This window comes from Leishmania mexicana, chromosome 30 (assembly GCF_000234665.1).
Source record: "Leishmania mexicana MHOM/GT/2001/U1103 complete genome, chromosome 30".
NCBI lineage: Eukaryota > Euglenozoa > Kinetoplastea > Trypanosomatida > Trypanosomatidae > Leishmania > Leishmania mexicana.
The window spans coordinates 1,314,106-1,335,493 of record NC_018334.1 but is presented as its reverse complement, the minus strand read 5'-3'; the positions used below and the strand labels follow the sequence as shown (position 1 = coordinate 1,335,493).

Below are 21,388 nucleotides of genomic sequence, written 5' to 3'. Positions count from 1 at the left end.
GATGGCGCAGCACGCGTCTGCAAAGGGGGGACGAGGAAGGGCAACAATGTCCCGCTAGATGCATGGCCCGATTCGACGGCAGGACGGCTGGTCCTGCAGAGCCAGGATGTAAGCCGTGGTACCACCGGCGGTGGGCGAGCTGCTGTTGTGTGTATGCGTAGACTCGTCGACGTGGTCGCTGTGGTGAAATGACATCTTGAAGAAGATCTGTTCACGATTCCTGTGGCTGCCTCTGCCTCCCTATTCGCTACTTGGCTGTTCCATCCGCAGCAGCACACTCCGCCACGCAAACACGGCTCACCCGTATCAGCAGCGTCATTCTCTCAGGTACGCCACGCCCACACACGCGCCGTCTTCTTATAAGTATTCGCGACGACGATACAGCTGCAGAGCTCTCGGGTCCACCCCGCACCCTCACACACATCCCCCTACACCACCACCGCCACCCCTGCCCCTATGCCGCCGGCATCGAACACGCCTGCGCGCGAGAAGGAGCATCTGCACCGCATGTTCTCCGCTGCTGCGAACGCCCTCGCCGATCTTTACCGTGAGTCATCCAACTCCTACGAGGCAGGCTACCGCGACGCGCTCCTCTTTGTGCAGCGCTACCTGCAGAGCAGCTCGCCCGTCACAGAGCGCGGACTCTCCCCATCCTCGGCCCTCCCCTCCATCTGCGAGACCGTCAACGCGCAGCATATGGCGCAGTTCTTGCAGCACACGATTGCGACACGCCGTGAGCGCATGGCAGCGGTGCGCGGCATCCACTCGCTGCGCCGACGCGGGCGCGAGAGCGAGCAAGGGAACCACGGAATCGATGACGCTGGCATCACCGGTGACGACGGAGATGCCACGGAGAACGACGATGATGACGATGGAGGGGAACCGTGCTTGACGCCGCGGTCATCTCCGGCGCTGGCCAGAGAGCCGCCGACGGGTTTGACAGCTCTCACAGCATCGGGAGAAGTAAGCACGGCCACGCCTCACTTTTCTCCTGGCGCTCTCGTTATGGTGAATAGCACGTCGCCTGCTTTGAGTCGAGAGATGGAGCACGTAATACATACAGAGCATCCAGTGCCTGTGCGGTTGCCGTACCAGCCGCGCCGCCAGCGTCCCCGCATGGAGCGCGTGCACGGCCATCGTTCTCTGGGCTCCACCGATGGGAATCCCCTGTCCACCCAGCTCCGCATCGGAAGGAGAAGCTGAGTGAAGGGAGATGATTGCTTGGAGCAGGTACATTGGCTACCAAGCAAGTTGCCTGGCAGTGTCTTGCTTTTCCTGTGGCATGCAGCGGTGTTTTGTTTGTTGTCCGCCACTTCACAGTGCACAGCTTTGATTTATCTCACACCCTTTCTCTCTCCCCTGCGAGTGTTGCTGGACCCGCTTCGCTTTCCCAGCTCCGTGGTGCTGTGAAGGGGTGGGACCGCTCTCGCTCGCGTGGGGGTGGAAAATGTGCGGATGACGTACCGCGCATATGTCTTTTCACAGTGGTGCCGTTGATTTCTCATCTGCTGCTGCTCTCAGCACCTCTTCCCCCCCCCCCTTCGCCTCACCCCGTGCGTGCCTGTCCCCGTGTCGTTGCCACTTTCAAGGATGGTGTGGTTCTCGCTGCCTCTGTGAACAAACACTCTTTTACGTACGGGCACCGTGCCCGCCTCTGTGCCACAGATCACGCGCTCAGCTCCACTCCGTCCTAGCGCCTCCCCCTCACCCCGCGCGCAGCCCTGTCACAGGCTCCCCACCGCATGGTGCGAAGCCGCCGCAGACACACACGTGGCAGCGCAGTGTGCCAACGCAGTCGTCTGAGAGCATGACCTCTGCCTCAAACACCACCCACCCACCCCCCGCTCCGCAGTCCGCCACCTGGTGCATCACCCTCGGGGGCGGCTCAGCCTCCTCACCCCTTGTAGGTAGAGAGGGCCGGGTGAGACGTGCTCGAGCCACATTGGCGCCTTGTCCGTCATATGTACGGTGCAAGCGTGTGCACCGTCGCAGGTCTCTCCGACGACGCGCCATCCAGAGCATGGCCACCGACATCCGTAGCGATGCATCGCTCTGACCTCACCCCACGTCGCAGGTGCCTAGCCCTGTCGCCAGCGGAAGCGGTTCAGCACTGGCAGGGGGATCGTGGGTGGGTGGGTGGGTGCGCTGGGCCGTGCAATACTGCGCGCTGAGCGGTGTGTGTCCCCTCCCTTCCCCCTTCCCCCCCTCCCCACGCCATCGGTGGGTGATAGGACGTGGATGTGGAAAGCAGGGAAAATGATGGCTCGCTTTTACTGCCTCATCTCCCTCTCACGCGCTGCGCCCTCTCCTCCTCCTCTTGCGTGACCGGCTCGTCTTGGCTTTCAACATCGCCCTGCCGCCGTATCCTCTTTGTGAACCTGATGACACCCGTAGGCCGACCAGGCAGCCTCTTTCCCTGCTTCGCTGTGGATATCCCCTCTATATATTGCCTAGCCCATCCTCTACTCCGCTGCCACGACCACCACCATCTCCTCAGCGCTGTCGCACCGCCCTCACACAGTCCAAATCGAAAGAAGAAAACGCACCCGCTCAGAGGCGTGCCCTCCGCGTGGTGATGTCTGCTGAAGCACCCGCGCCTCTCCACCTGCGGCGCCTCAAGAAGGAAGATCTCAACTACGAGGGCCGGGTACGGGCCGAGAAGCACAAGGATGAGCTTATCATGGACTACACTGCCTACCTGGCGGCTCACCCGGAGATCACCCCACTCCTACACGATATTATGCAGCACTTGCTGGTGCAGAAGCCAGACCATCCACTCGAGGCCATGAGCGAGTTTGTGCGGACGCGCACATCGAGTTCTTTGTAGGCATGTGACGCTGTGCGATGCGCCAGCGAAAGAACGAAAACTACCCCCTCTATGCGTGGCTTTTGTGGGTGCTGTGCGTGACCCCCTCACCTGCGCACAGGCACATCTCTCATGGTCTCCACCTCACCCATTGCAGTGCCGTTGTCGACATGTACAGCGCTCACGACTGCCCTCAAGGGGCAATTTATGCCACGTTAGTATCCATGGAGGAGGCCGGCATCGACGACACGAAGCACATACCGCGTCAATGCGTATCTGCTCTCTTCTATTTTGAGGGAGACTGCTGGGCGGCGACTATCATGAGCTCCCTCTACCTCCCCACAGGGCCCTGTGCGTCCCTGGCGAATCACGAAGACGGCTGCTGCGACCTCGAACGCTACCCCCTCTTCCCTTCCTCCCTTCCGTTCACCGAGCCCTACCTGTCACTGTCCACTCCACTCTCCGTTGCTGCCCCTCCGCTTTCTCCCTCACGTCGCCTCCCTTGCCTTCGTCGCTCACCTGCGGACGAGCGTCGTTGCATCAGTGGAGAGATGGTGTCGGACGTATTCGCACCACTCTGTCTCTCTTTGGTTAGTTTCCTAAGGCTTTCCTCTGCCGCTGCAGATCCATGTTTGGTGCCACCGCGCCGTCGACGGGCATCGGTCCCCCTTCTGCCGGCTTCGGTAAGGCTCCAACAACGTTTGGCACCAGCGTCTTATCCGGCATGAACACGACCACCGCCGCTGGCGGTGGTCTCGGTGCTGCAACAGGCGCCTCGGCAACACCGGGCTTCGGCACCGCATTCGCAGCCCCTACGACCAGCTCTGCACCAGCGGGAGGCGCATCTGGCTTTGGCAGCAGCGCAGCATCAGGGACCACCGGCTTCAGCGCTGGCGGCTTCGGAGTTGGCGGTGGTTTCGGAGCGAAGCCAGGGGGCGGTTTTGGCGCCAGTGCCCCCTCTGGCTTCGGCGCACCCACAACAGGGGCCACTGGCTTCGGTGCAGGGGCAACAGCACCGGCAGGGATCGGCGGTTGGGGCATGCAGCAGCCCAACCCCGTCATGCAGCCGCAGGCACTGCAACAACAGCAGCCGACCGTGACGCTGCAGGATTTCACGCGGCAGAGCGCCCTCGCCAGCTACCTCGTTAAGCTGGACGAGTCGTACAATGCGCTGCACCCCAACTGCCGCTTTAGAGCCTTTGTTTACAACCGCTGCGGGGCGGGGCAGGTAATGGACGCGATTCAGAAGGAGCGCTACACAGCCTACCTCAACGGCGGCGGCTGCAGTGAGGAGGCCTACATGCAGGCTCTCCACCAGAACCCCGACCCCGGCCACCTCTACCCATCCCCCATCCACTTCTCCCAGGAGCTCCTGCGGCGGACTGAGAAGCAGAGGGACGCTGTGAAGGTGCTGCAGAAGAAAGTGACAGAGCTGCTGCAGGATATCGACACAGTGGCAGCCATGGACGCCGCGAACGTGCGGCGGCAGCGCGAGGTGGAGCAGGAGGAGGTGATGCTGCAGCACCGATGGTACTCGCTTCTGTGCAAGATGGAGCTGCTTCGTCGCCACGGCACCTCGTGCGGCGAGGAGGGCCTGCTGAACAGCCGCGTCGAGCAGCTGCGCAAGCTCTTGGGAGCGCCTGGTCACTTCGGTCAGCTACTGAGTGAGCTGCGGCCGTTCCTAACAGAGGAGGCCTCGCGTGTGGCAATGATCACGCAGCAGTCGGCAAACAAGACGGAAGCGTGTCAGCAGCAGCAACAGCGCCGCCTCATCGGTTCCGCGCCGGCAGCGTGGCGGAACACTGACGGCCAGCCACTCCTGCGCGCCGAGGTGGATCCGTACATCATGAAGGACTGGATCCAGTTCGCCAAGCAGATGCAGGACGGGATCGAGACACTGAATGAGCTCCTCAAAACAGATCTAAAGGAGATGCAGGCGATCCGCAGCCGTGTGGAGGCCTCGTAGCTCCGCCAGGAAGGGTGGTGGCGACGCAAACTCTCGAATCGGTGTTGTGGTGGCTCTCTCGTCTGCCACGCTCAGTGTGAGGGGGATAGTCATCCAAGAGAACGGCGTCCAGTGGTGTCGGTATTGACAAAGGTACACAGTGTGTGGCAGTGCTTCCCTGTCACGCACGTACTAGCGTGTTTGGTCGCCTCCTTCGCCCCTCTCCCCCCGCTTCATTCGTTCTTTCGGGGGAAGGGAAGGGGCGAGCATCTCATCTGCCCTTCACGGGGAAAGTGAGCCGTCGGGTGTAGCGCTTCGTAGAAGTCAAATCCATCAGCCCTCTCATGCGCTGAAAGAATCCCTAGGCACCGTGTCCAACCCACCGTCCCTCAGCACGCCTCTATCCTGCCTCTCGTCGCGCCTTTTTCTTTGCCTTGTCCTCTGCACACAGACGCGCAGCACGCGCCATTGAACACCGTAACTCTTCGCTTGCTTCTACTCGGTGTGGCACACCGCACGGGGTGGGGAAGGCTGTCATCATGACGGACGGAGTGTGGCGTAGCTTCCGTTTCTTCGACAGCGAAGCCCTCGCGGCCGCCGCCTCCTTAGCGGAGCTCAACGTCGTGTGCACATGCCTGACCCCCACCTCGCTCGTTGTGGGCGACTGCGAAGGTCAAGTGCTCTTCCTCGAACGCCATCCCGCGTCGACGGCCACCTCGCCGCGGGGCAGGTGGTGTTTTCAGGCTTACGCGGGCCCGGTCACACACATTCGATACTGCGCAGTGCGCAACACCCTCATCACGATCGGCAGTGACGATGCGGTCCACAACACGATTTTGAGAGTCTGGGACCTTGACCAGCTCGTGGCCCTGTACCGAGGCCTTGTGGGCCTTGACCCAGCCGATGTCTCAACTTCCATTCCGGGAGCATCAGCAGCCGATGCCCCGCTCCGGTGGAGGCCGCCGTGCCAGGAGCACCGCATTCTGCCCGTCAACAAAGGCGCGAGCGGCGGTGCTTCGAGTGCGCATGCCACAGGCGACGAGGCCCCGCTGGTGACAATTCTTCTGGATGAGTCGAAGCAGCTGCAGTGCCACTTCAAGCCATTCTCCACGGATGCCGGCATGCTTTCTCCATTTCCCACCGGCAACTCCACTGGCAAGGGGCTCTCGCCGCGTGCAGGGGAGGCTGGCAGCACCGACGTCGTCTCGTGCGGCTCCATCCGCTCTCCCGTCGTGGGCTTCGATGTGGCGCCAGATCTCTCCTGCGCCGCTGTCGGGCTCGTCACGCGCGACTGTGTAGTGTTGCAGGGGGATCTGGCGAAGGAGCGGTCGGTTCGAGTGCTGACGATCCGCAGCGGCCTCGCCAAAGGCGCTCTCACGTTTGTCGGACTCCCCAGCACGCAGTTCGTGACGTTGTGGGAGACCAAAGGCAGTGGGCATGCAACCGACACCAGCGGCGGAAGCGCCAGCGCCTTCTCTTTTCTGACAGACAGTGCCCGCGCACTGACAAGGTCGGTGAATGCATCGATGGTCAACTGTAGCGCTGGGGCGGCGGCAGCGGCGGGGGTGCAGGTGCTGTACACGGTCTACGAGGACGTGGTTACGTGCTGGGCGTTGCGAGCAAACGGCAACTGGTCCGAATACCCCTGCCCCGCCCCCAGCGGTGGTGCTCCGCGTTTTGGAGCGGCGCTGACGTCACATGGCGAGCTGCTCGTGCTGTGCAGACAGCCAGCATCACACGTGACAACTGGCAGCCGTGTTGTGCGGTTCGGCCCCGCTAATCCAGTCTCCAGCGCTCCCGTGCCGTACGACCCGACGATGAAGTCATGCGTGCATCCGATTCACGTCGACCACGTGCCGGGCCGCTGCTTCCTCTACACGCACCGTCAGTACCTCGTTCTGCTGGTGCAGCACGACGGAAGGCCAGAGCAGTTTCAGTTGCAGTGCTTTGACCTCGCCTATCGCATCCGTGGACTGAGTCGCCCGCAGGAGACGTACACAAACTGCGCCATGGTCCTGGCAGACGGAACAGACATGCTGGTGCTGTTTCTCGACCCGGCTGTGCGCACGCGGCAGCTCGCGTTGCGGGGTGTGCGGCTTCGCGAGGCAGACACGCAGACCAAGCTGGAGCTTCTCTTCAGCAAGGAATGCTACGGCATTGCGCAGCAGCTGGCACAGACGATGGAAGGGGCCGACCCGACACTGCAGCTACGCATCCGCAAGCGCTACGGCGACTACCTCTACGGCAAACACAAGTTTGACGAGGCCATGGCCCAGTACGTGGGCACGATCGGACACCTGGAGTCGTCCTACGTCATTCAGCGGTACATGGGCAGCGCGCACATGGAGCAGCTCATCCGCTACTTGGAGGAGCTGCACAACGAGAAGCACGGCGCCCACACCAACATGGCGCACACAACGCTGTTGCTCAAGTGCTACATCAAGCGCAAGGACGAAACTCGGCTCAAGGCGTTCATCCACCGTGACGACGTGCGGTTTGATGCAAAGAACGCCATCGAGGTGTGCCGAGAGGGCGGATACGCCGCGGCAGCGCTGTACATTGCCGATCGCTACGCCGCCGTGTACGACTGCGCGCGTATTCGCTTGTACGACATGCAAGAGCCTCTCGAGACACTGTCGTATGTCCGCACGCTGGGGATCGATGAGGCGGAGCCGATTTGCTCGCAGCTCGGCAAAGACCTTCTTCTTGCGGCCCCCCGCGCCACGACCGAGCTGCTAATAGAGCTGTGTGTGCACTGGAAAGGGCCGGGACGGCGCCTAGTGGACGGGCCCGCTCTCCCTACGCCTGCGCCTGACACTACTCTTTTTCCCGCCTGCACGGGAGACGCGATAGGAGGTGGGCCACGACACCCCCACCACGCGAACGCGTGTGCATTCCTGCACATCTTCGTCGACGCACCGGTGTGCCTTATGAACTTCCTTCGCGCGGTGGTGGAGAGTGGTGTGCTGAATGAGGATGCCGCGGCACCAGCGCCCATGCAGATGACTGTGGAAGGCAACGCAGCCACGCCATCGCCACCTGCACCGCCCTCTCCCACAGTGACACCGAGCCCGCATACTGTGCTCTACAACACGCTGTTGGAGCTTTACATGACTCGTGAACTGAAGAGCACGCTTCGACTGGTGCCCCAAGCATCAGCAGCAACGGCCGGTGGTGTCTTGAGCGCTGACGCGACGACCGAGTTCCCATTGGAGCCGTACGAGCGACGGCTGGAGCAGGCGCGGACGTTTCTGGAGGCGTACAAGGGCCGCTACGACCACTACCTCGCGCTGACTCTGGCCCATCAGCACCGTTTCGAGGACGGCATTCTGTACCTCCTCCGTCTCCTCGGACTCTCGGAGGAGATCCTCGACTACTACGGCGCCAAGCTGAACGACCCCAACTCTACCCCGGCTGAGAGGCGCGAGGCGACTGCGAAGCTCTTCCAGGCGTGTCAGGAGAGGCCGGCTGCCGACAGCAGCACGACCACCATGTGGATGACGCTTCTGTCGCAACTCATGCGCACTGCGACGACGGAATCGCTCGACATTGTGAAGGTGCTGGACTACATTGAGGCCCACGACGCGCTATCGCCGGTGGTGGTCCTGGAGATACTGCGCAAGTGCCCTGAAAGTACTCTCGATCTGCGCACCGTGCGGAACTACTGCCAGCGGTGCCTGCTAAAGCAGACGCAGCAGTTGCAGGAGGTGCTAGCACAGACGTCGCAGAGACTCGGCGAGATGGAGCGCATCAAGAAGGAGGTTGTCGCTCTGCAGACCTCGGCTGTCGTCTTCCAGGCGACCACGTGTGCGCACTGCCATCAAGCGCTTGACACTCCCACGGTGTACTTCATGTGCAAGCACGCCTTCCACCACCGCTGCCTCTATACAGCGGCGGAGTGCAACGTATGCGCGGCGGCCCATCGCAGTCAGCTCGACGCCATCAGAGAGGAGGAGCAGCGAGACCTGCAGCTGCAGAACCCGAGCAGCTTTGCAGCACATTTCTTTCAGGACATGAAGTGCGGCCGCGACGCGGCGGAAGAAGTGGCCAGTGCACGTACAGGCCCGAACGGGAACACCCCACAGGACGGCTTTCGCGTGGTGACGGACTACGTTGCCCGCGGTGTCCTCGGTGCGCCACCGCCGTACAAAGACGCGGGCCCCTTCGGCTGCCAACCACCAACAGTGCCGCTCCACCCCGGAGGAAGTCATCAGCGGGTGGCGGCGGAAGTGGTCGGCGCGGACAACCTCGACATTTGGTAGACGGCGGCACGTGTGCATATGTCTGATATTGACGCTCATGCAGGTCTAAGCGAGCTGACGAGAGAAACGACATTGCTGCACCATGAGGTGGGCAAGGCTCAAGGGGCGCTGAAGAAGGACGCGGTAAGTGCAAGGGGCGAGCCGTCACGGCGGCACAGAAAAATGCACCGGCTGAACCTCCCAAGCTTCTCCTTCAGCTGCTGTTCTGCGCGGACGTTGGCGGGATCTTTCTTACGCTCTTTCAGTCCTCTCGACTCTGCACCACCTCTATTGTTGGTACGACACTCCCCCTGGCCTCCTCCCACGTCTTCTGGTCCCGTTCTCTCACGCAGGACTTCAAGGCAGGCCGCGCGCATAGCGAACCCCCCCCTCCGTAGCCTCCACGCCATACTCCTCCCCCTGCTGCTGCCACTGCAGACACACAGGATACCGTCAACCATATATACCACCACTGCAACGCTGTTGACACCAAAGCAGTAGCCGCACTACTGGCAGTGGTTGGGTGTGGCAACGCCGCTGTCGCTCCGCCTCTCGCATCCTTTTCCGGTTAGTGACTTTGGCGCACTTCATACCGCAGCACACCGGCGCCGACTACCTGGACACTGTACTTCTGCTGTCTCCCCATCGCACGGACACGCACACACACACACACACACACACACACACACACAAACCTTCGTCACCGTCCTCCCGCACTCGAGCTGAGATGGCAACTCGCCGCGTGGTGCGCCTGCCCGATGGCGCGGCGGCTCCAGCGCTAGGACAGGGCGTGTGGATGATGGGTGAGCACCCCGAAAACCGCACACGCGAGCTGGCGGCCCTGCGTGGTGGTATAGAAGCGGGCATGACGCTCATCGATACCGCAGAGATGTACGGCAACGGCCGCTCCGAGCGACTGGTGGCAGAAGCCATCAAGGAGACGCCACGTGAGCGGCTCTTCATTGTCTCGAAGGTGCTGCCAACAAACGCATCGCGAGCGAACATCTTTCGCAGCTGTGATGCCTCCCTCCAGAACCTCGGCACTGACTACTTGGATCTGTACCTTCTGCACTGGCGCGGCCGTGTGCCGCTGCCCGAGACGGTGACGTGCATGGAGGAACTCGTCAAGAGCGGCAAGATTCGCCGCTGGGGCGTGTCGAACTTCGACGTGGACGACATGAAGGAACTGTGGCACGTCCCCGGTGGCGACAAGTGCGCGGCCAATCAAGTGCTTTACCACCTTGGCTCCCGCGGCATCGAGTACGAACTCCTTCCCTGGCTCAGGGAGCATAACGTGCCAGTGATGGCCTACTGCCCCATCGCCCAGGCTGGCGAGCTCAAGTCGGAACTGTACAAGAGCACCGTCGTGCAGAACGTTGCGGCTCGCCACAACGCCACCGTCACACAGGTTCTACTTGCCTTTGTGCTGCGCAGCGGCCACGTCATCGCAATCCCACGCTCCGGCAACCCGGCACACACGAAAGAAAACGCGGCGGCAGACAGCATTGAGCTGACAGAGGTGGACATGGCACAGCTTGACGCGGCGTTTCCTGCCCCCAAGCACAAGGCTCACCTCGATATTGTATGAGGAGAGTGCAGCGTATAGTACCGTCGCGTGAGACTACAACCCCGTTGCCTCTGCGGGAGCACACGTGCCTCGGCCCCTTGCCTTCTTCAGCAGCGAAGAGTCGGCCTTCCTTCTTCGCTCAGCATCTGCTGCGTTGCGTCTCTGTTGGTTTGAGATGTGCACGTCGATACAGAGTGGCGCGTTGTCTGCGGCGGTGGGCTATGCGCGCAGCCCGTCGAGGATGCGTGCATTTCCGTGCGGTTGCACCGAACACTCAAACGAAAAAGAAGGCTACAAGCACCCATTCATCAGCCCTCAATTGGAGGGATACGGGGCTGGCGGCGCATTATGGGGTGTGGCCCTTGGCCGTTGCCTGTCAGCTCTGCAAGGGCGTCGGGTTTGTGCTGGCGCACGGCTTCCACCGCGTGAGGTGAACGCACCGATATCCGTTGTGCGGGAGCTTTGTCCCGTTTTAAGGGCGCGCTCACTGCCGGTTCTCTCCTTCATCGTCCTTCGCTGCCCACCATTCGCTTCTGCTGCGCCTTCTCATCTCCACCTTCTCTGTCGTTGTCTCCGAGGTGTGCTGGTCATCAGAGCCCGACCACCGTGCGGCCTGTGTCGAAACACACAGGCGCGGCACACAAACAGCGTGGATGTTGTGACGCACGGCGACGGCACCTCTAGACCGTTTCGTAGAATCTGCTCTGTCTGGCTCTCTCTCCCTCCCCAGCTCTTTACCCGCAACCTCCACCGCCCGTGGCGGACATTAGAATGGGCAAGAAGAAACGCGTGAGTGATGTGGAGACGACGCCGGAGCTGAGCTTCGTGCAGGGCGGTGTCCTCAACACGATCATCCTTAAGGGGGCGGAGGGGATGCAGCAGATCGCGGTGGACACCGCCGCATTCCTCGAGGACAAACGGGTGGTGCGTAGCACGAACATGGATCAGGTGACCTTCTCCCAGAATGTCATCTTCAAGGTCACCCTTGACTTTGCCGAGGCAATGCCGTGCGTTCCCGAGATCGCGGTGCGCGAGTCAACAGACTGGATGCTGCTCAGCTGCACCGGAAACCACGCGCACTACTCGACGGTAGACCAGCGCCTCATTCTTCAGCAGTGTAAAGCATCCCTGCAGAGCAACATACCGGAGCTGGAGTTTCCCATCTACCTTGTGCTGCGGTTTGACGATGATCAGTGGGTCGTCGAGCGCGTTGTTCGCTAAGCGAGCGCAGCTGTATCTACGTGCAGTAGTCATCCTCACCGCAGTGCGTGTACATGTCCTCCGTGAGCATCTTTTTCGTCCGTTCTACTTGCGTCTTTGGATCTCTCTTACTGACACTCCCTACCCCAGCCCCTTTCATACATTCCTCTGGGGTCGAGCGACGCTCTGCCTACACGACAACAACAACAGTGGCGTCCTTCCTCCATGCTGCGAAGATGCATCGAGACGGACATGTCAGACAGGGGTGTGCTGCGCTGTCCCTCCAACCGCCACCCGCCCCCTTGCTCCCACCCTCCTCCTCCTCTGTCTCCCTCCTGCAGGTCTGTTCTCCGACAGTGGCGTATACTCGTTGCTGTTTGGAACTCTTCGTCTGGTGCGTGCAGGTGTTCTGGTGCCCACCGACTTACACACACACACACACACACACAGAGCGTCGCGCACGTGCGTGCATGCGCTTCAGTGCTCCTCCCACTGTCTCACACCCACCGTCGTCTGTTTTGTACTGAGCTTCCCCCGCCTCAACACCCTTCACCGCCCTCTGGCCAACAGGCCTTGTCGTTCTAGCACCTGCCATCGCTTTCTCCTCTGAGCTACCTCGTTGACGTTGCCAAGGCGCGAGGCCGCTGCGTGCGCCGGCATTTCTTTCGGTTGTTTTCTCTTGGTTTTGCTTTGCTGTCTAACGGTATCCCCCACCCCTCGCCTCCCCACTGTTCCACAGCCATGGAGGCCGCCCTCGCTGCCGCCGTGCAGCGACCGCCACAGGCCCAAAAGCGGCCCCGCGAGGAAACCGACGCCACGCTACAGGAGGGTAGCAGCGGCAGCGCGCCCGCTACCTTCTCCAATGAGGCTTCCGTCACCACGCCTGTTGCCGGCACGGAGCTCGTCGTCGACGTCGATCAGCCAGAGACAAACGCGCCGGCGTCGGCCGTTGATGCCCCGCGCTCACGATCGCGTGGACTAGCCGCCGTCGGGCCAGGCTCCACGTCACCCGTCGCGGCCTCCCGCAGCGGGACTGACGGTGCCAGTAACTGCCAGCCAGCTGCAGCGGTCACAACACTGTCGTCGTCTTCAGCCTCTGCGGACGCGCGCCGCTTCAAGCAGCCCACCCTCGCCGCCTACGGCATGGTCAGCGACACGATGGCGCTCAAGAAGGAGATCAGCGACCGTGACAGTCACATCGAGGAGCTCAACCGCGAGGTGGAGGGGCTGCGTGCCGAGGTGGGGCGGCGCAATGACCAGATACACTTCATGGACGATCAATGTCGGCAGTACCAGAAGAAGCTGGAGCACTTCCAGTCTGTCATGCGGCAGGAAATGCTCAGCGCTGCCCAGAAGGATCGCTCAGAGGCGCGGCGTGTCCTCTATCAGAAACATTTCGAGCTCGGCCAGACTGCAACGTGGCACAGCAACGGTCAGACAGTGTGGATGGAGGGCGATCGAGTGCGCACGCTGTTCCTGAAGCTGGCCGACCTCACTCAAAAACGTGAGGAGGTCGAGGCGCTCAAGAAGACGGCGCAGAGCAACGTGAAACACCTGGCCCGCCAGGAGCGCGAGCGGGAAGACTCCGGCGCCGGCCCGGACTTGCAGGACGCGCTGATGGCTGCCCAGATGGAGTATCAGCTGCGCGCCTCCGAGCACGCCGCTCTGACCAACACTATCGCCGACATCAAGCTGAAGCAGACAGAGATCGAGCACGAGAAGAAGGCTTTCGTGAAGGAGATGCGCCGCGTGAATGACGAGGACACGTCCGAGTTCTTGGCTATCCCCACCATCGGCGAGGGAGACCGCTACGTTCTCATGCACCTACTAGGCAAGGGCGGCTTCTCTGAAGTGTGGAAGGCGTTCGACCTCGTCGAAGGCCGCTACGTGGCGTGTAAGATTCACCACATTCAGCGCGAGTGGCCTGCCCAGACGCGCACTCACTACCTGCGCCACGCACAGCGGGAGCTCGACATTATGCGCGCGCTCGATCACCCACATCTGACACACCTCTACGACGTCTTCCCTCGCGGCGACAGCATGTTCATCTCCGTGATGGAGTACAGCAACGGGATGGACCTCGACACCTACCTCAAGCGCTACCGCACCTTCAAGGAGGCCGACGCGCGGCTCATCTTTCTGCAGGTCGTGGACGTGCTGCGCTACCTCGCCTCCCTCGACAGCCCTATCATCCACTACGACCTAAAGCCGGCCAACATCCTTCTGCACCGCGACGACCCAACCATCCTCGATATTAAGATTACCGACTTTGGCCTCTCCAAGATCATCGGCACCACCCGCGAAGGCCCCAGCGACAACCCGTCCATCGAGCTCACCTCACAGGGCACCGGCACGTACTGGTACCTGCCACCCGAGTGCTTCGAAACCTCCTCGACACCGCGCATCAGCAACAAAGTCGACATCTGGTCCGCCGGCGTCATCTTCTATCAGATGCTCTTTGGCAAGCGGCCATTCGCCGAGGGCGAGTCGCAGCGCCGCATATGGCAGGAAAAGCTCATCATTCAATCCGCGCGCACGCTGCACTTCCCCGACACACCCAAGGTGAGCGAGGAGGCCAAGGACATCATCCGTGGCTGCCTCGCCTTCAACGAACGCGAGCGATGCGACGTGTTTCAGCTGAGCCAGGACCCTTACCTGTTTCGCACTAGTCGCCGCTCTGCACACAAGGCGAAAAGCGCTGCTCCCTCTGGCGTCGGAAGCTCGACCTCACTGCTGACGCCACCTGTTACCGACCCAACACCTGCATCATAGACGCTTGCCGTAGGTGTGTAGCTCCCGCTCTGGTGAGGCCGCCATCACCTCTTGCGGATATATACACATGTGCCTGTGCGGCGATGCGCACATGCCTTTGTCATAGAAGAAGACCGCAACGACATCATAGAAAGTCACACACACACACACAAGCGGCCTGGATATGTCTGTGTCGTCGTCGCGCCTCTTTCACCGTGGACATGCGCACACACGTCTGCGCCAATCCTGCCCCTCGCCACCCTCTTCACCTCTACTCATTTTTTCCTTTGGTCAAGCACCATCATCTGCCAGGCCAGAGTTGACTACCTGCAGCCCCCCCCCACCCTTCTTCCCAGTGGACGCCGGTGTACATTTTGTCGGGTTACATAAGAGCGAAATGCCGAAGTGGTCCACCCGCCATCCCCTGGCTGCCCCGGTGTCGGTGTGTCTGGGAGTTGCCGGTGGTGTATGCAGGCGCAAGGCTGCATGTGTAAGGCATCCCCTGTGGTGTCCTCACTGTGATTCTGTCGCGCACCCCGCAGAACAGCGTTGACTGTCGCAGCGGTACTCGCGTCGTACCCTCTGCCCCGTGATGCAGACGCGGCAGATGTACCGCACACGTGACGTGTAACACCCTCTATAGGCGCATCCGCTCATTCATCCCACCCCCACCCCTCGCTTTCTTGTCCCCTTGTCTCCCTTCTTCACGTGTGACAGGCTGATACACCGTCGGCACACAGAGTACCACACACATCACAGGCGTTTTCGCATAGGCATGCGGCAGAGAGTCCTTGCATGTGACGTGGCACGGCTGCGTGTGGCCACCGCTGCCCTCTTTACGTCACACCGAGCCATCATCAACGGCGTGGCGAGTAGCCGCATTCCGCGTGGCATGACGCCGCTGGGCGTGCCGTGCAGCGAAGAGGTGCTGGAGGCACTGGCAGAGGCCTATGTGAACATGGATATGGCCACCATGACCACCTTTCACAAGAAGGCGATGGCAGAGATGTTGCGCGCCGGTAGTGGCGGTGGGGCCGAACCCGTTGCGGTGGACTACGAGGAGCACTTACTGCAAGCTTCGGGCGGCGTTGGTGGTGCTGCTGTCGCCACATCTGTCCCGGCTGCTGTGGTGGCTCCTGGCGGTGGCGCTGCAGCTGCGGAGAGTGCGGCTCCATTGGCCAAGAAGGCCCCTGAGAAGACGGCTTTCGACGTCACCCTCAAGATATTCCCGGCTGAGAACAAGATCAAGCTGATCAAGGAGCTGCGGTCTGTCTGTGGGCTCTCCATCCAGGAAGCGAAGACGGCGATCGATAAGTGCCCAGGTGTGATCGCCCGCCAGGTGCAGAAGGGCGACGCGGAGAAGCTCAAGGACGCTATGGTGAAGCTGGGGGCGGAGGTGGAGCTGATGTGAGGACCGAGCTGGAGTAGCCCATTCCATGCCGAAGCAAAAAACGTGCGCCACGTGAGGCCGGCGCGCCTTCTCTCCTTTTCCCATACTGTGTTCGTGTGCGCATAGGAAGACGGGAGTATGCCCTGTTGAGCTCTGCCTCCGCCCGTCGTGGGGGTGCTCGATGCTGTTGCTGGAGGGAGGCTGTGTAGTTCCTTGATCAGAGGGCGCCACACACACACTTTGGTGAATCGAAAGAAAGGTTCGCGTGCAGGGTCAAGGGACGCCCGTGTGCTCGAGTGAATGAAGCGCCTTTGACACGTGGCGGTGCGCTGTGGTGGGCTTGTTACACATGCATGCTCTCCGTCTTCCTCTTCAGTGTTGGCTATGCACGTCGACGCTCTCCCTCTACGACACCTGCTTTACACTATTTCCTCTACGTCGTGCTGCCTTCCTCTCTCCCCCCTCCATGCCCCGATGCCCCGCTGCCCCCACGCCGACCATATCCCCATGCACGGTGCGCACACCCGCGGCAGATGTTACGGAACCCTTTCAGGGTCTTGTCTCTTCATTTTCCTCACGAATACGAAGCAGGAGGGCGCACATGCACCAACGCGTCACCGTCCCCATCATCAAACAGAACACCGCTGAATACAGGCCCACACACGCGACCGTCGCACTTCGCAGCCGTCATGTCAGAAAGCCTCCCTGGGGTGTTGTGCTTCCTGGGACTCATCGTCTTCTTCGTGGCGGACTTCTTCTACGCCAAGAAGCTGAATGAACAGAAGAATGCGCACCCGGAATTGGACGACTGCGCCCCGGCCACGTCGCCAGACCTCGACACGATTGCCGTGCTCGACTCCCTCACCGCCACCGCCGTCGATCTCTACCGCCACGAGCGACAGCGCTTCACCGGGGTGGCAGCGCCCGCCAACCCGAACGAGTACGCAGCAGTCGGCGAGAATGGTGTGAGCGAGCAGCCGGTCGCAAACCTCGACGTTGGCGACCAGACAGGCAAGGCGGCCATGCACACGATTGTGGTCGTCTGCAGCATTGCCGCACCAATGCTGACTGTCCTCCTGGCTCTTATGCCCTCTCTCTTTGGGTGGACGCGCTTCAGGGTGCATTCGTCCATTGCCTACCTCGCAGCTGTTCCAGGCATGGCCACTGCCGGCTTCTACGCAATGCGCTCCTATGAGATGACGCGGGTGTTTGATGTTACCAAGACGGAGTGGATCTCGATGATGTGGCTCCGACTCGACGCCATCTTTGTCATGTCCGCCGTCGCCTTCTTTGGTGTCGGGGCGTGGATGGTGGGCGTCTGCATGGTGATCACGGCTATGTACCTGGCACACCGGCTCATGAGGATGGAGAAGCAGCTGAACCGCGTGCAGCGCCACACGCAGCTGGTGCGCGACGAAGTGGACGTGACACGCGTGCTCGTGCCTGGAACGGAGGAGTCCAAGAGGGCATCTGGCATCAACGATGGGTATAGCGCGCTCTCCTCGTAGTAAAGGCTTCATAGCGGAAGCAGCATACACATATATCGCTCTTCTCTGCGTGCCGACGGTGTGTGCGCATGAGCCGGGTGCCACCTTGGTCGTTTTCCATATTCCGATGGTGAGTGCTTGTCGCTGGAGCGACTTGTGTCATTGCTTGGTTTCTGGTATCTTCTGTACCCATGCGCAGTGGAGGCGGCAACTGCGGTCTTTGATTAAAGTCATACACACCCAGGCGTACCTGCTCCCGTGCACGGCCGTGGTTCACCACGTGAACGAAGCGCGCGCGCTGCGGCACCGGCATGGCTTTCAATGCAAATGGGAGTAGAAGAGGAGCGTTAGCCTTTCGCCAGATTCGGCATCGGCCGTGTGCCTGCCTCCTCTCTGTTCCCCCCCCCCACGAGCGCCGTTTCTTGCCACAAAAACTCTCGAACTCTTTCAATTCTCTCCAGACACGCCTCGGCATTGTACCCCTCACGCTTGAGGACGCAGGTGTAGACGTGGCTCAGGAGAAAGCGGTCCTTGCCAGCAGAGGGGGGAGGGAAGCATCCACAAGAGAAGCCCCCCGCTGCCACGCACACACACACACGTAACATCACTGCACCACGTCAATGCACACACGCAGGCACGGAGGACAGCCGTCACCACTAGCTCTTCTTCTCTCCCTCCTCTGTTGTGCGGTCACTTCGGCCGGCAATCGTAAGCGGTGCGCGCTCGCTCGCGATAGACTTACACGGACACGCATACATTTATAGAAGAGAGGAGGGTAGATTTGGTTTCCGTCGACAACGCATCTGCTCATGCTGCAGCTGCACGCTCTCCTTCCTCTCCCCAAGTCTCATCAGGTTTACCACAGGCAACCACTGTGTCCGCGAGGTGCACCGTCTGCCCCCCCCCCACCCCCAGCTGCGGTGCGCACAGTTGCTTCCCACTGCATTATACAATAGAGTGACGCTGACGACTTTCTTCTGCGCGTTTTGGTAGTGGGACGAGCCTGTACAAGGGAAGCGGTTCCACGACACCGGGCGGACAGCCTCCCTCCCTCCCTCCCTTCTCTCCTCACGTCGGCATGATGCTGCGGCCCACCCTTGTCAAGTGGCTGGAGCGCAAAAGCGTGCGCCCCATCGTGGAGAGAGTCGCGCGAAGCACGCTGCGAGGACCATCGGTCAGCCACAGCGCCACTCAAGTGGCCGCAGGCTCAGCCTCATCCTCATTGTACCGCACCGGCGACATTGACGACATCGACGGGGCGGAGTCGCTGGATATGATGGACGGCATTCCGAACGAGTCCTTTGGCCTCCCTGCTTACGCCGCGCCGCGACGCAACGCTCACGCGCCGGAGCCGCGAGCACGCACTGCCAACAGCTACCACTGGTCATCTGGTGCTGACTCCGCAGGTGCAGGCAGCGGCACTGTAGATCACCGCGATAGACCAAGGCGAGACGAGAGGTCAGCGAGTCCTACGCGGCGCGTCATCACGGTAGCACGGCGTCACCATAGCTCACCTGCTGAGGCTTCCTCTGCTTCTCACCACGCGCACGCACCCGTTACACATGCGTCGCTGTCTAGCTCCCCTCGAGAGGCTCTAGTCACAGATCACACCAAGGGCGCGCCGCACCTCGACAAACCTGGACACACCGCTGCTCCTGTGAACCCTTCGGATGCCAATGACAGTGCCGGTGGTACCATCGCGGAAACCGGCGAGTCCGCCGGGAGCGCGGCCACGAAAGCCAAGTCCTCCGACGCCTACCGCTTTCTCTTGCATCACATCGACGCCGAGATCGCCGCGTTGCAGCGCCGCCACGCATCCGTAACGACACGGCGCCAGTCTGTCCAGACGCGCCAGACGCAGCGTATCAAGGAGCTGTTTGAGGTGATGGAGAACCCGTGGACGTTGCTGCCGACAGAGGTGCAACCGGCGCTGCCCGCTACTGGGGTGGATGTGTACATCAAGGAGCAGCAGATAGCGCGCCAGCAGCAGAACCATGCCCACACGATACCGGAGGGCCAGGACAAGATGTACGTACTGGCGCTGCACAAGAACTACAAGTCTATGCCGGCAGGCCGCAAGCGGTTCTACGAGGAGGCAGCACACTACAACGCTGCCGTGCGAGAAGAGCTCAAGTACCTGCTCACTCGCGGCTGCTCCCGCTTCGAGGCATTCCTCGACACTATCAAGGAGTGCACGATGGAGATGGCGCGGGAGGGGCAGGTGCCGGAGCTGCCCACCACACACGCACAAAACCGCTTTCACGCAGCGCGCGGCGGTGTGTCGAACTACCGTCATGTCAACACACCTAAGGCATTGCCAGCGGGGGGCGATGCCGGCACCACGCGAAGTCGTAGGTCGCACCAGCATGCACAGTTTCAACAAGTCGTTGCGGCGCAAGAGACGTCTCCCAGGGCTGAAGCCCAAGCGGAGGAGGGAGACACCACCGCTGAGTGGGAGGACGAGGGCGACACTGTGGAGGGCGCGGCCAAGGAGGCCGGGCGTGGGGCTAGACAGGGCTCAGTGGGGCGCAAGAGAGGACACAAGGCATCGCAGCGCATCAAGAGTGCAGCGAAGAAGAAGGCGCCCGCTCAAGCCGCTGCTGCCGCGGCGGGAGCGCATTCCTCTACGAGGATGCCCAAGCGACGGCAGGGGTCTCAGACTTCCGCGACGAGGCAGCCCAACGCCAACCCGATGAGAAGGGCTCGGGGCAGTAGCGGGGCCGGCACCGGTGCCAATGCGAAAAGCGATCGTAAAAAGACGGTGAGAAGGGCCGCCCGCAGCACTGGTGTGTCGCGCTCCATCCCACTGCCCAACCTCGACCACCTCGCCGTCAAGAAGATCAAGCGGATGCTCACCTCGCCGTCTGGCGCTGGTGGTGCAGCGAAGAAGGCGGCGAAGGCGAAGAGGGCGTCGGCATCGAGGAAGCCGGCCGCCGGCGGCGCGAAGAAGAAAAGGTAGACGAGCCGTCACTGCATGGGAGAAGAGGGGTGGAGGAGGGTCGTCATCCTCGTTTACGCCCCCCCGATGGGTCGTGCAAATAGAAGTGTCACCACTAATCCCAGGTAGGCGTGTCCGCTGTTGTTGTTGACGTGTGCGTCTCTCTCTCCTCACTGCGGATGCGTGTGTGAGGGGGTGAGGGGAGCGTGTCGGGGACATCTGTGTTGATGAGTGGCAGTTGGTGCCATGGTGATGATACGGATGTCGATGGAATTCTCTTCCCAACCCACCACCGGCCCCCTTTCTAGAGGTGAGGACGAGGGGCACCTTTTCCTTGTGTCTCTGTCTCCTCTCTCCTCGATGACTGCCTGCGTGTGCGTGCGCGGGTATCTGTGTCTCCCCTCGATGATCAGCACCGCCCCTCCCCGACTCGGTGGACAGCGTGCCATTGACTTGATTTGTCGTTGATGCTCATAGAAGGTGCTTGAGTTTGGTGTGCGCACGCGCGCACGAAGAGGTTCACCGCCGTGGACGAGGCGTACGCACCGGGCACTCATCCCGGACACTCTTGTTCCTCTTTCCTTTGTATGTGCGTGCGCGCTTCGTGCTGGGCGAGCAGCATCCCCACTCCCGTGGCCCCGCACCTCCTGGCGGCCCCACCTCGTTGATCACTCTCCTGCTCGATCCTTTTCGGGTTATCATGGAGGAGTCGGAGAGACGGGTACGACCGAGCGGGGAGGGGAGGAGGGCCAGCGGAGAGGAGAGGTGGAAAGCGAAGGCGGGCGAAGAAAAAAAGGGAGGGGTGTGGGCGGCATTTATTGGCGTCTGTGGCCGCCGGCGTTGTGCCTCTGTTTCTCTCTCTCGATCCCTGTCGGTTTTCTCACTGACTCCCTAGACGCATGCACCTCATGTGACGTCAAAGACACACAAGAAACAGTCAAACGTGGGCGGGGAGGGGGGCGGAGGGGAAAACGTACGGTTGTGCGACTCAACGTGTGACAAGGAAGCAGAAGTAGAGAGCCTGTGTGCATGTCGTGCACCCGTCCTCTCTGCCCAAGGCATC

General features: G+C 61.5%; 10 protein-coding genes across 10 annotated transcripts; all 10 read left to right on the top strand.

Annotated features, from left to right (window-relative positions):
• Nucleotides 1-456: 456 nt before the first annotated feature.
• Nucleotides 457-1,203, top strand: LMXM_30_2910 (conserved hypothetical protein; the record flags this gene model as incomplete). The annotated part of the gene is made up of 1 exon (XM_003877761.1): nucleotides 457-1,203. The coding sequence occupies one exon, from the start codon at nucleotides 457-459 to the stop codon at nucleotides 1,201-1,203; it is 747 nt and encodes a 248-aa protein (XP_003877810.1).
• A 1,372-nt stretch (nucleotides 1,204-2,575) lies between these two features.
• LMXM_30_2905 (conserved hypothetical protein) lies at nucleotides 2,576-2,827 on the top strand (the record flags this gene model as incomplete). Its single annotated transcript, XM_003877760.1, has 1 exon — nucleotides 2,576-2,827. The coding sequence occupies one exon, from the start codon at nucleotides 2,576-2,578 to the stop codon at nucleotides 2,825-2,827; it is 252 nt and encodes an 83-aa protein (XP_003877809.1).
• A 607-nt stretch (nucleotides 2,828-3,434) lies between these two features.
• Nucleotides 3,435-4,772, top strand: LMXM_30_2900 (putative nucleoporin (NUP54/57); the record flags this gene model as incomplete). Its single annotated transcript, XM_003877759.1, has 1 exon — nucleotides 3,435-4,772. The coding sequence occupies one exon, from the start codon at nucleotides 3,435-3,437 to the stop codon at nucleotides 4,770-4,772; it is 1,338 nt and encodes a 445-aa protein (XP_003877808.1).
• A 518-nt stretch (nucleotides 4,773-5,290) lies between these two features.
• LMXM_30_2890 (conserved hypothetical protein) lies at nucleotides 5,291-9,013 on the top strand (the record flags this gene model as incomplete). Its single annotated transcript, XM_003877758.1, has 1 exon — nucleotides 5,291-9,013. The coding sequence occupies one exon, from the start codon at nucleotides 5,291-5,293 to the stop codon at nucleotides 9,011-9,013; it is 3,723 nt and encodes a 1,240-aa protein (XP_003877807.1).
• A 706-nt stretch (nucleotides 9,014-9,719) lies between these two features.
• LMXM_30_2880 (putative aldehyde reductase) lies at nucleotides 9,720-10,580 on the top strand (the record flags this gene model as incomplete). The annotated part of the gene is made up of 1 exon (XM_003877757.1): nucleotides 9,720-10,580. The coding sequence occupies one exon, from the start codon at nucleotides 9,720-9,722 to the stop codon at nucleotides 10,578-10,580; it is 861 nt and encodes a 286-aa protein (XP_003877806.1).
• Nucleotides 10,581-11,330: 750 nt separating this feature from the next.
• LMXM_30_2870 (conserved hypothetical protein) lies at nucleotides 11,331-11,780 on the top strand (the record flags this gene model as incomplete). Its single annotated transcript, XM_003877756.1, has 1 exon — nucleotides 11,331-11,780. One exon carries the CDS (start codon nucleotides 11,331-11,333, stop codon nucleotides 11,778-11,780), a length of 450 nt encoding a protein of 149 aa, XP_003877805.1.
• A 720-nt stretch (nucleotides 11,781-12,500) lies between these two features.
• On the top strand, nucleotides 12,501-14,531 carry LMXM_30_2860 (putative protein kinase; the record flags this gene model as incomplete). Its single annotated transcript, XM_003877755.1, has 1 exon — nucleotides 12,501-14,531. The coding sequence occupies one exon, from the start codon at nucleotides 12,501-12,503 to the stop codon at nucleotides 14,529-14,531; it is 2,031 nt and encodes a 676-aa protein (XP_003877804.1).
• Nucleotides 14,532-15,285: 754 nt separating this feature from the next.
• Nucleotides 15,286-15,921, top strand: LMXM_30_2850 (ribosomal protein l7/l12-like protein; the record flags this gene model as incomplete). The annotated part of the gene is made up of 1 exon (XM_003877754.1): nucleotides 15,286-15,921. The coding sequence occupies one exon, from the start codon at nucleotides 15,286-15,288 to the stop codon at nucleotides 15,919-15,921; it is 636 nt and encodes a 211-aa protein (XP_003877803.1).
• Nucleotides 15,922-16,253: 332 nt separating this feature from the next.
• On the top strand, nucleotides 16,254-17,408 carry LMXM_30_2840 (conserved hypothetical protein; the record flags this gene model as incomplete). Its single annotated transcript, XM_003877753.1, has 1 exon — nucleotides 16,254-17,408. The coding sequence occupies one exon, from the start codon at nucleotides 16,254-16,256 to the stop codon at nucleotides 17,406-17,408; it is 1,155 nt and encodes a 384-aa protein (XP_003877802.1).
• A 1,057-nt stretch (nucleotides 17,409-18,465) lies between these two features.
• LMXM_30_2830 (conserved hypothetical protein) lies at nucleotides 18,466-20,346 on the top strand (the record flags this gene model as incomplete). Its single annotated transcript, XM_003877752.1, has 1 exon — nucleotides 18,466-20,346. One exon carries the CDS (start codon nucleotides 18,466-18,468, stop codon nucleotides 20,344-20,346), a length of 1,881 nt encoding a protein of 626 aa, XP_003877801.1.
• Nucleotides 20,347-21,388: the final 1,042 nt, after the last annotated feature.